Source organism: Coregonus lavaretus (assembly GCF_964263955.1).
Source record: "Coregonus lavaretus genome assembly, chromosome: 18".
NCBI lineage: Eukaryota > Metazoa > Chordata > Actinopteri > Salmoniformes > Salmonidae > Coregonus > Coregonus lavaretus.
The window spans coordinates 38942988-38955977 of NC_140005.1; the positions used below are offsets into that span (position 1 = coordinate 38942988).

Consider the following 12990-nt stretch of genomic DNA (forward strand, 5'->3'; position numbering starts at 1 on the left):
GTACCCAACTCGCTCACGACTGTCAGGTCACTAATGGGCTGGTACTCAGCGCTCTGTTGTCCCTCTAATCACTCTGACATCAATGCAAATACAATCGAAAATCACATCAAACACTTATCATCAAAACAGTATCATGCTTTTAAAACTCACTGTTAGGCTACATTGTTTGACCTCACTGTCATCGATCAATTTGAAGAAAGAAGTTCAACAGGTTGAAATCGAGTGGAAAACATGGTCGTTGTGGATGTTGTCTCAAAGCCAAACACAACAAAATGAACGCTTACTAAAGTGGTGATTCATTCAAAGCATTTAAGATGTTGCATGTAGAACACCCATATGCATATTAGACTTTCTGCATAAGCATAGGCCTATATGAGCCCAATCCTCTAAAAAAGCCTGAATTAAAATAATGATTGTGCTGTTATACAATAGCCTAATATACAAAATTCAACAAAACTCTAGTAATCACCTTTGAGTGTGGACTGTATTATTATGCATACTGGATGGACTGGTTACCTTATGCTACGCTCCAAATGTTCTATCCATGAGTCTGGGAGAGAACGTATAGGCCTAGGTGATGCTGTTGGTTCACTGATTGCGAAGGGCAGCTTACAGAGTAGTTAGCCTACAATTATAGTGAATTTGTTAATTCCTTTCTCGAGCGCATAGAGATAGAGGGGCTGTCAACAGGTTAATAAAATATGTTTCGTTGTGAAAACATGTTACTACTATGTTCCTGAACAGATTTCACTTAGTTTCCCAAATGAAGCACTAGGTAGCTACAGGAGCTGGGTTGGAGAGCCAATGGCATACAGAGTTTAGGAGGAATATCACCTGTCGCGCAGTGAGAGGCTGCTCCTCAAGCAGTGATGCGTGGAGTGAAATAAGTGTTCTTATAAGCCCAGACATTTCTATATGCAATCCCGTGTGAAAGCAGAGTTTTGATGGTAGCAACTAAAAAGAGGAGGATTCCAGATTTCTACTGCTACTATATTTCTTTCTCAGCAGAGTCCCATTCCTGGTTGTTAGTAATAGTGTGGAAGTATAGCGGTACAGGGGGTTAGTAAGGGTACTGACCATGCCTCCAGGAAGCGTTCTGGGCTGGGCTTGGCCTCTAGGGTCAACCTCCTGTCCAGCTCAAAGCTGTGGATGTTACGAAGCTTCCTGAGCAGAGGACCACCACCGTCCTGCCCTGAGGCCCCCACCATCTCAGAGTGTACCCGAACAGGAGAGCCCAGACTGGGGTTGGCGTATGGGCTCTGGGGACCCCCCTGGTTGTTGCTGTGCTCCTCCTCTGTGGCTGCCTGGTGGGGAGGAAACCAGGGGATGGAGTGGTAAGGGATATGGGTGTGTGTATACGTGTGTGTGTGTATGTATGTGTGTGTGTGTGTGTGTGTGTGTGTGTGTGTGTGTGTGTGTGTGTGTGTGTGTGTGAGTGTGTGTGTGTGTATGTGTGTGAGTGTGTGTGTGTATGTGTGTGTGTGTGTGTGTGTGTGTGTGTGTGTGTGTGTGTGTGTGTGTGTGTGTGTGTGTGTGTGTGTGTGTGTGTGTGTGTGTGTGTGTGTGTGTGTGTGTGTGTGTGTGTGTGTGTGTGGGTGTGTTCTTATGTGTTTGTGCATACCTTCCAGACAGCTGTCCTGATGCGGTTGCGGTCGCGGTCCAGCATCTCCCAAACGTCAGCTTCCTGGTTGGCCCGGGGCATGCTGGGGGATCCAGGGAGACGGTCTGGAGGAGGGTTGTTCTCCCCATTGTCACTGAGCTGCTCGTCCTGCAGCACGTCGTCTGTGTTCTCCCTCGCCAGGTCCCCAGGAACCAGGGACGCATTCGCCATTCTGGAATCATAGAGTAGATGTTACTCCGGTGTCACTAACTGACAGCAACAGGTAGATTCATCCATTCATTTATGCATTCATTCAACAGGTAGATGAATGAATTAATTAATTCTGTAAACAAGTTTACGTTTTTTTTTAACCAGTATGCGATTGTGAAAGAGACAAGAAACCCCTAAACCCTCAGCAGACCATGATTCCCAGTCTTTTACCCCATGTGTGCAGGCGTGAGACGTGTGTGGTGCTGTGGTGTGGTGGCTGTAGTGTTGATGCTCAGAGTGCCATCAGACCCAGTCCTCTCCCAGTCATACGGGTCATTCTCCACCACGTTGTAGGTCTTCATACTGTTGTCAAATACTGACATCAGCAGCTACAACACAACAGAAAGTCACATGATGTCATATCCTGAGATACCTAAGGGCTTGTACAACATCACTGACTGACTGGCTGACTGATACTTGGTACTCCAACTAGAGGGATCAGACATTGGCACTCATTGCTATGACATTTTGAAGACAATCCAAGATTATGTAGGCAATCAGTCATTCTGCAAAAAGACACTGAGTATACCAAACGTTAGAAACACTTTCCTAATATTGAGTTGCGCACCCCACAGGGATGCTGGCACAGTTGTGTCAAGTTGACCGGATGTCCTTTGGGTGGTGGAACATTCCTGATACACACAGGAAACTGTTGAGCGTGAAAAACCCAGCAGCATTGCAGTTCTTGACATAAACCAGTGCGCCTTGCACCTACTACCATACCCCGTTCAAAGGCACCTCTGAATGGCGCACATATACAATCCATGTCTCAATTGTCTCAAGGCTTAAAAATCCTTTAACCTGTCTCCTCCCATTCATCTACACTGATTGAAGTGGATTTAACAAGTGACATCTATAAGAGATCATAGCTTTCACCTGGATTCACCTGGTCAGTCTATGTCATGGAAAGAGCAGGTGTTCTTAATGTTTTGTACACTCAGTGTAGACAAATATTGACTGTGACTTACTGTATATTGACACAGGGAGCTAACACAGTGCTTAGTTCTAACAGTTAAAAGATACAGATACTGTATACACACACATGCAGTAGGTTAAGGGAGAACGATATGTCATGTTACAACCCGCCCACCCGCCCACCCGCCCACCCACCCGCACACACACACACCCACCCACCCGCACACACACACACACACACACACACACACACACACACACACACACACACACACACACACACACACAGTTACCTGATAGTCTGGTTTGGTGAAGTAGTCCAGGTTAGAGATGTGATCCAGGAAGACAGTGAACTCAGCAGGCAGGTGTTTCAGCATGAGCCTGTGGTCATAGGTGTCCTTCAGCTTCCCTACATGCTCCTGGGGAGGGTTCACACATGTTACAATGAAACGATTTTATCTATGCACACAGCTGCATGAGTACATTCATATGCAGTGATGTCAGAGCTGTGACATGAGTTAGTGTTAGCTAAAGCTAACATTACCATTCCGAGTCATGTATGTCTGTATCTTGACTATTACTCCTGTAGAGACCGCTGATTGGTTGGTGTACAGGAAGGAATGTTCAAGCTAGACGCTTACCTTGTCTTTGATCTTTCTCCATGGCAACTGGCCAACCATGAACTCTACCAGCATGTAGAAGAGAGACCACAGGTCGTCATGCCGACCCATCTCCTTGTTCTTGTGTGCGTTGACGGACGCGTAGCGGACTGTACCTCTGAACCCTGCTACTGGTCGTGGCTGTGGGAGAAAGAGAGACTTCACAAGCTGCTGGACGACTAACATAGTAGGAACCTTACATGACAATAGCACACATTCAACAAACAGACAGCCAGTTTCCCAGACATTGATAGAAACCTAGTCCTGGACTAAAGAAACTATTTCAATTGAGATTCTCTATTAAGCATGCTTTTTAGTCTAGCACTGCACTTAATCTGTGTCCGGGAAACTGGCCCACAGTGTCTAACCACACTCAACACCACAGACACTTACCGGTCGGACCTCTTGGCAGGAGTTTGTAAACTGGCGCGCTAGACCAAAGTCCAGCATGTAGCAGGTCCTACAGGTACTGGGAAAACGGCCCATGGCAAAGTTGGACTAGGAGAGAGAAGGGGAAAGAAGAAGGTAGTGAGATAGAGATCAAGAAAGAGAGAGAAAGGACTTAAATAACAACTATCATCTGATTCTCTTCACTATCACAGAAATACATCTCTGCTTTCCAATAAGTCATACCTCCTCATCGGGCTATGGCGGTCATGGCATTTTGGCAGCCGGTTATTGTCATGCAAAAGACTGCAGGTCTCATGGTATTAATTAACATAAACACCTTTAGCATCTCCAGGCCTCCACACATACAAGCCGCATATGAGCCACTGATGAGCGCATTTGGAACATCTACAGTCTAATAAATCAATTGAATATACACTATCACAATAAATATTTTAGGCAGGTCTAAAGAAACATTATGATATGAAGAAAATGTATTTCAGAAGAACAGAATATGAGTTGGTCTACTGTATGTTATCTGTCTATGTACCATGCCATAGGCTGTAGGCTTGTTCATTTAGCAGACTAGATATGCTTATAAGTCCCGTGGCATTATTTTATATTCTATAATTTTATAGTAAGAAGAATATAATTGAACTTAGCTGAATAAAATAGAAAGGATATTTTTCCCATTCCGGAGCGAGTGTGCATATGAAGTGGCTATGTTGAGTGTAAAAGTGATCATTTTAAACAGGTCCTATATACTAGATTTAGAGTTATTTGGCTACTTTAGTTGTGAATGATACAAATCTTAGAATGTCTTAGAAATCAAAACATATATGGGCTGCATGAAACAGGTCCTCTGTAGCTCAGCTGGTAGAGCACGGCGCTTGTAACGCTAAGGTAGTGGGTTCGATCCCCGGGACCACCCATACACAAAAATGTATGCACGCATGACTGTAAGTCGCTTTGGATAAAAGCGTCTGCTAAATGGCATATTATATTATATTATATTATGCTATTGATGATTTGAGAAAGTAGCAAAAAAAGCTTGAGCTCTGTTCCTTGCCTCAGGCTGCACACGCTGTTCTCTCATCAAGTCAAAATATTCTCACCCATCAGACTATTCTCAATTAAATATTTTCTTTACTAATATGTAACATTAGTTTGGATTTAGAATGGTCCATTATCAAATGGGCAGGAACAGGGAAAAGAGAAAAAAGACGTCATCCGTATGCGCTCCTATAGCGAATGGAGGCCACTTTCCCGCCGGTTCATTTTTCACTCATGTCAGGTAGGTAGGCTACTCCGCTTATTTCGCCATGCGACAGGTGATATTCCGCCCAAACTCTGTATGCCATGGGCTCTCCAACCCTGTTCCTGCAGCTACGTAGTGCTTGATTTGGGAAACCAAGTAAAATCTGTTCGGGAACATCAAACTGTAACATGTTTTCACAAGAAACATATTTCATTCAACTGTTGACAGCCCTTCTCTCTGTGAGCTGGAGAAAGGAATGAATGAGAGAGAGGAGATGGAATGCACGGTGGTGAGATATTCTGTATCTAAAGGTAATGTGTCAGCCTATTAATTATGAAAATATAAAAAATGCCCTATTACTAGGCTATTCAAACTCAAATTAACTATAATTGTAGGCTAACTGATTTTGTTTAATTTAGGCTAGACCAATTATGTACCAAAGACATCTTAAATCAGTATTTTATGTATGTTTTTCTGCCATGTGTAATATGCGGTAGGCTATGTATTGTATAACGCCACAATGGTCCACAATGGTCCTCTGTAGCTCAGCTGGTAGAGCACGGCGCTTGTAACGCTAAGGTAGTGGGTTCGATCCCCGGGACCACCCATACACAAAAAAAAATGTATGCACGCATGACTGTAAGTCACTTTGGATAAAAGCGTCTGCTAAATGGCATATTATTACAATCATTATTTTAATTCAGGGTTTTCTACGGGCTTGGGCTCATATATACAGTAGGCTTATGCATATTGCGTATGCATAAGCTCTAATATGCATATGGGTGTTTTGAATTAATCATCACCTTAGAAAGCTATGTCAATTTCCTTGTGTTAGGCTTTGAAATAACATCCACAACGACCATGTTTTCCACTCAGTTTCAACCTGTTGTTGAACTTCTTTCTTCAAATTGATCAATCACATTGAGGTGAATTTTAAAAGCACATACTGTTTTGATGATAAGTGTTTGATGTGATTTTCAATTGCAATTGCATTGATGTCAGAGTGATTAGAGGGATCATAGAGCCCTGAGTACCAGACCATTAGCGACCTGATGGTCGTTAGCGAGTTAGGTACTACCAACGCATGTCCAGAGTGCATAAAAGGAGATTACCGTGACTCAACAGTCACCTAGAATTTTACTGCGGTCATGACTCATGACTGCCAGTGTGCCGTTAATACGGTCACCGCAACAGCCCTACCCCCACACACACACACACACCTCTGACCCTCTGTCTCACCGGTTTGATGTCTCGGTGCAGGAAGCCAACAGAATGGATGCTCTCTATAGCTTCTAGTATCTGTCTGCCCAGTCTCAGGATGGTGCTGATTGTAAACGTGCCCCGCGTCATACTCCTCCGCAGGTCGGCCAGGTTACGACCCTGAAGCTCCATCACCACGTAGTTGAAGCGATCATTGCGGCCGCACCCAACAAAGCGACACACGTGGTCTTTACCTGGGGGAGAATAGAATACAATTAAAATGGAATAGAATAGATTTGATAAAATGATACAGCATAATCTAATCTCATTATCTAATCTCATAAATCTCATATCTCCCGAGTGGCGCAGTGGTCTAAGGCACTGCATCGCAGTGCTAGCTGTGCCACTAGAGATCCTGGTTTGAATCCAGGCTCTGTCGTAGCCGGCCGCGACCGGGAGACCCATGGGGCGGCGCACAATTGGCCCAGCGTCGTCCAGGGTAGGGGAGGGAATGGCCGGCAGGGGATGTAGCTCAGTTGGTAGAGCATGGCGTTTGCAACGCCAGGGTTGTGGGTTCGATAAAAAAAAATAATGTATGTGCTAACTGTAAGTCGCTTTGGATAAAAGCGTCTGCTAAATGGCATATTATTATTATTATTATAAATTGATACAGCATGTGTATATTTCTACTGGCCAGCCACTGTGCTCCACAGCCCCTCCCCCCCACGCCCCATCCAGCCCACAGCTCGCCTCTGACAGCTTGCCTGTGGCCCATGCTGATTTATGGTGTGTGTGTGCTCATCTCAGGGGACCCTGCTGCAAAGCCAGACTCCGGCCACACCCTTCAGCACAGGGAGAGACCCCACTCTTCCTCTCTACTCTCCCATACACTCAATCTCTCACTACATTCTCGACCACATCTTCCCTATCCCTCGTCCTTTTCCTCCTCTCATTCCCAGCATCATTATATTTGACGGCATGCAAATACTTGAGAAGTGTGAGTGGGGATAGGCTTACCATACATGTTTTTTCTCCCCTAAGATAATCTACAAAGGCTTATTTTAAGCCTTTCAGTCGATGTCTGTTGAGAAAAAGAGGCTAGAAGAGACATGTTGGGGGATGGGAGGATGGGAAGAGTTGAGCACGTTTCAAGTTACATCCTCTTTCCCTCAGGATGCTATAGAACCACAATCCTCTAGCACACAACCATTAGACACACACACACACACACACACACACACACATACTCACACACAACCATTAGAAAGCAAACATGATCCTTCCCAGACCATCGATTTTCGGGATCGAGAGAAAAAAAACAGACAGACGGGAAAAGGGCAGGAAGAAGGAAGAGAGGGAAAACAAGGAGAAGAAAAAAGAGAGCAGAGAGAGAAACAGAAAGACAGAGAGAGGGGAGAAGGGCAGGGAGGAGAGAGAGAGAGGAAGAAAGAAAAAGAAAACAAAATGCCCCCCAAATGAACTCCTCTCCTAATTGGTCTGTTGATCCTCTGCCTGCTATGAAGGAGGACTTTATCGGGAGTTTGATTTGAAGTCAGGCTAGGGTCTTACTATACACACCAGTAGTGATGCCCTTTTACACTCTGTGCCCTGTAGCCCACCTCCCATCACTTCCTTGTTTTCTCTCTCTCCATCTCTCTCTATTACCCTTCAGTGTCAGTATCCCCTTGCCTTATAAAATAGAGCATGTACCTTTAAGAAAATATAAATTCAATTTCTTGAGATTACATTAGGTTGAATGTCTACTTTGAAATTATTACTGGTCAGGTTAGGGCAGGTTGAGTTTAGGGCAGAGGTGGTTGAGTTTTGGGCAGGGAGTTTGTGGTTGAGGTTAGGACAGGGGGTTGTGGTTGAGTTTAGGGCAGGGGGTTTGTGGTTGAGGTTAGGACAGGGGGTTGTGGTTGAGTTTAGGGCAGGGGGTTGTGGTTGAGTTTAGGGCAGGGGGTTGTGGTTGAGTTTAGGGCAGGGGGTTGTGGTTGAGTTTAGGGCAGGGGGTTGTGGTTGAGTTTAGGGCAGGGGGTTGTGGTTGAGTTTAGGGTAGGGTAGGAGGCTTGTGGTAGAGTTTAGGGTAGAGTGGGCAAGGGGCAGAAGCCAGAGGGCAGGTTAAGTGCAGGTAATTGCTGTCTTACCCTGGAGTTTCTTGAGGACGGCCACCTCCATCTTGAGGACCTGTTTGGGCTGCTGTGCTGACTCCACCTTCAGAGCAACACTGACCCTGGTCAGCAGGTCCAACGCCTCATAGATCTCCCCGAAGCCACCGCCACCAATCTTCTTTGCCTACACACATATCCCAAGGCAATACATCATGTGATAATGTGGAAAACATAGGCTTCATTACTTGATTTTTCAATCTTCCCATCACCCTTCCTCTTCCCAACTTCCCCTGCCCATTACCACAGACACATTTACATGTTTCTCCCTCTCTTATCAGTATACACACATACACACACACACATGAACACACACTTTCCCCACCCCCTACACACACACACACACACAATCATGTGTGACAGAAGCAGCTCATCTCAAATGGATTAGCAGTGGCAGAGTTACGTAACATCAGCCCCTCAGTCAGTACTATACACAGGAAGTGGAGCCATGGCGCTGTACTTTGTTACTGCCTAGTACTACTCCCAGGCCCAGTCCCAGCTACACTAACCTCACATGGCACCCTGTCCCTGGTGGCTCTGTGATGGCTGGGAGACACGGGCACACACACACTTGTGCAAGCACACACACACGCGCAAGCACACACACCCTCACTCAAGCACACACAAAAGTGCACACACACACCACGCCCTGGTGGAGTGGAGCGGACAGGGGGGATTGGGCCAAGGCCTAGTGCTGGGAATAGCACACTGAGTGGCTACAAATAGCTACTCTGCTGCTATATTAAGTTCCACTCCACTTCGTGACAGAAAGCTGCATGTGCACTGCACACAAAGGGAGTTGACCCCAAACTGTCCAGGACAGCAGGTGAGATGGAGAAGATGGAGACATAGGGGAGAGTCTAAGCAATGTTTGGAGAGCAAAGATAGCCTTGTCGTGTTGAATTGGTGCTTGCTGAGGGGGTAAAAACATGGCATAACTTAACGGTGACACACACACACACATAGGCTCACACACACACACACTTACCACTTTCCATCGTTCCTTGACCAGGACAAGCACAGTTAGGATGTCAGCTTGCTCTGTTGCCGTAGCACTCATCCTGCCGGTGGTGGACTCACTGCTGCTCTCTTTGTGCTTCTTCCCCTGCTGCGACTCTTGCTACCTACGACCAGCCTTATTAGATTGGGCCGGGCATCAGGACCCTGTGGAATCCTAAACAACAGGCCAGGAGAGAGGCAGAACACACATAAGACCACCACCACAATCAATGTACTGCATGTTCCTCTATAAGCACTGGAAAGTAAAGTTCCAACACTTTTAGACCTAGCTTTGATTGAGGCTTCCTCTACTCGGGCTGCATATCATCCTCAAATAAAATCAAATGGATTTATAAAGCCCTTTTTACATCAGCAGATGTCACAAAGTGCACATACATCTGTTGTTGATTTAAAGTGCTGTCTGGTATGCAGGAGGAATGTCAACTAGCCTGTGTAGATGATAGCTGATGGGCCTTATGAATGAAACCTGCATATTGAAAGTTGACTTCCTGGGTTGAGGAGCAGCCTAACTAAGCCTAGTTTGTGCTGCATGGCCTAAGTGCAGCTGCCACAACTGCTGCTCCTAGTTGTCTCATACAAGCTCTCTCTCAAGCCCACAGCACCACCACACAGCTCCACACACCCAGCAGACCCAAACACATGCTGATAGCAGCACCTCTAGGTTCACTCTTTAACATATCTATAGCTTACATATAACACATCTATAACATGTCTAGCAACATATCTATAACATAACATAACCAAGTGATGAGCCATGTGTGTAATAACAAACCAAGTCAGGCCTATTTCAGTATTGACTTGACCAGTCACAGATGTGTAAAATATGCAGTCTTTGATCATTTGAATGCTTCCATGACTCTGCCGCTTTTCTGTCATAAAACAAAAACTGAGGATCAAGCCTAAACAGCTACATAATTTGACTTCAATGATATTGTCACAAGGAATGTTTTACAAATTATACTTTATTAGCAAACTCTTAAATGCGAAGCTTACTCAGTAGCTCTCGTCACGAACGTGCATGATTTAATTCACCTTATAAATTGTTCCCCCATATATCTAGTAATTAATTTATCCTAAATGTATATACTGTTGTTCTTTTCCTCTTTTGACAATATCATGAGTATTTACTGTGCGCAAGGCTAATTGTGTCGAGGAAAAGTTTGGTGAAGTCGCATTGTGACGCATTTCAGTTACATATTTAAATGCAGTATTTTACACTTTTTCAATCTTCCAAGTAGATGCGATGTTCAGATGCACATGAACACTCGCTGCACTGAAAATAAATAAGTTTGTTTATTTCCATATTTTAATGTGTTTGAAGTTCAGTTCCATGTCTTCTTGTCTGTCATGTCCGCAGAGTAGCATGCATTTAGTGTGGTGAACGCGCGCGGGTAACCGGCTACATAATAGGTTTCGCTGCCTGTTGGCCTGCAGAAGTATTATTATGAAATGTAGTTATATTCATTAATTGAAAGTATTCCTGCTTCGAGGATAAGCCAGGAATGTTTAAGAAACGAAATATGTAAATGTAGGTATAATGAAGGTGCTGTTACATGATGTAATGCCATATTTGTGTAAAGAGCTCCATGGTTAATGGTATGGACCAGAGGGTGGGCCATAGGTCTCCAGGTAACTGTTCCACCTGTGAGCTTCAGTTGTTCTAGCTCTGGTATGTCATCTATGTGGGGAGGCTGTCCATAGCCTGGTATACCCCAACCTGCTATAGTTGGTTTGGCACGGTAGGCCTGATTGAGGCTTAGGTTTTCCATTTATATTCAAACCTGTATTTTGAGAGTCTGTTCATTTTGTAAATACCTTTGTAGATAATGGAAAGGGGGATACCTAGTCAGTTGTACATCTGAATGCATTCAACTGAAATGTGTCTTCCGCATTTAACCCAACCCCTCTGAATCAGAGAGGTGCGGAGGGCTGCCTTAATCGACATCCACGTCTTCATCGCCCGGGGAATAGTGGGTTAACTGCCTTGCTCAGGGCCAGAATGACAGATTTTTACCTTGTCAGCTCTGGGATTCAATCCAGCAACCTTTCGGTTACTGGCCCAACGCTGACATCACAGTGTCAGTGTCTCCCCAGCACAGGAGCAATCCTGGGACAGGGGTGGGAAACGTCAGTAGAGCACAGGAACAGACACCGTTACATCACAGTGAAATCAAGACCATGACATCTGACACAACGTTGTTGACACGTTGTTGGAGTGGCAGCTCAGCAGCATCGCTCTCTCTGCTCACTCTCGCTATCTCTCTTTCTCTGTCCGTCTGTCTCTTTCTCTCTTTCTTTCTCTCTCACTCTGCCTCTCACTCTTTCTCTCTCCCCCTCTCTCTCTCTCTCTGTCTCTCTCTCGCTCTGTCTCTCTCTCCCTCTCCCCCTCTCTCTCTCCCTCTCTCTCTCTCTCCCTCGCTCTCCTCTCCTTCAGACTGCAGAGGACAGCAGTCATGAAGTCAAAGCACCCCTCCATGGATGTCAGAAGCTTTTTTTAAGGACAAGGATAGTTCAAGTTCTAGATAAGTCTAGCAGAGTAGCATGCATTTAGTGTGGTGTAGTAATAGTAGAGAAAATATAAGTGTGTAAGTGGGAAAAGAGCGATCAGTGCAGAAGCAGCAGCACCCCAAAATGAATTCACACAGAGGGCCTAAAATGAACTGTCTGATGGTCAAAATAAGAAACATCCATCTTCTGCTAAAACCCTGAGGCAGGAAAGTTACACACAGTCAGGGAAACCCAACCCTGTCTCTGTGTGAGAAGCCACCAATATAACACACTCTGCAGTAGCCTAGCTTTCAAGGTCAAAGAGGCTTTTTTCCAATCTCCTCCCTCCTTGGAGTTTGATACATTTCTGTTAGAAAAGCAGCACTAGTTTTTACAGTGGAAGTAGTATCCTTTCTTCAATCTCTCCATCTGGGCCCGTATAATAATAATTTATTACATTTGTAAAGCGCTTTTCATTATACAGAATAATCTCAAATTATTCATAAAGCATTATACAAAATAATATCTGTATTTATAAAGCATCTCAGTGCTGATCTAGGATCAGTTTTGACTTTCAGATCATATTGAATAAGATTACAGTATCTGGATAGGGAGAAGCTGATCCTAGATCAGAACTCCTTCTTTGAGATGGTTTATGAATACAGGCCCAGAAAGCAGTCTGCTGCCTCAGAGCCAGTCCAGAACCACCCCACTCACCCAGCAGGTGGCTGCTCCACATGGTTGTGGAATGGATCCGAAATGGCACCCTATTCACTTTTAAGTGCACCACTTTTGCAAAAGTAGTGCACTATAGCCTATAGGGTATAGGGTGCCATTTGGGAAATATTTGTGTGACTCACTGATCATCACACCACTGCTGTTCTGATGCTTCTCAATGCAAATCATGAATCAGAATAACACACTGGTTGCACAGATTTGGTATTAGACCAGTCATCATAAATCTTTGACACCCATCTCAGTCTCGCCGTGAATCATGCTCTCTGACTCCATGGCGGTTGAACTATT

At 44.9% G+C, this 12990-nt stretch overlaps 1 protein-coding gene across 1 annotated transcript in view; it reads right to left on the reverse strand.

Annotated features, from left to right (window-relative positions):
* The window catches only part of LOC311145649 (uncharacterized protein), a 13259-nt gene extending 3737 nt beyond the window's left edge, over positions 1-9522 (reverse strand). The window contains exons 1-9 of the mRNA XM_084181917.1: positions 9446-9522; positions 8437-8584; positions 6329-6543; positions 3838-3942; positions 3427-3585; positions 3079-3204; positions 2042-2199; positions 1622-1832; positions 1055-1304 (exon numbers count right to left, since the gene is read on the reverse strand). Of these exons, the coding sequence (XP_084038043.1) occupies positions 1055-1304; positions 1622-1832; positions 2042-2199; positions 3079-3204; positions 3427-3585; positions 3838-3942; positions 6329-6543; positions 8437-8584; positions 9446-9517 (1444 nt within the window). The 5' untranslated portion in view covers positions 9518-9522. The remainder of the gene's footprint in view (positions 1-1054; positions 1305-1621; positions 1833-2041; positions 2200-3078; positions 3205-3426; positions 3586-3837; positions 3943-6328; positions 6544-8436; positions 8585-9445) is intronic.
* Between the last annotated feature and the right edge of the window lie 3468 nt (positions 9523-12990).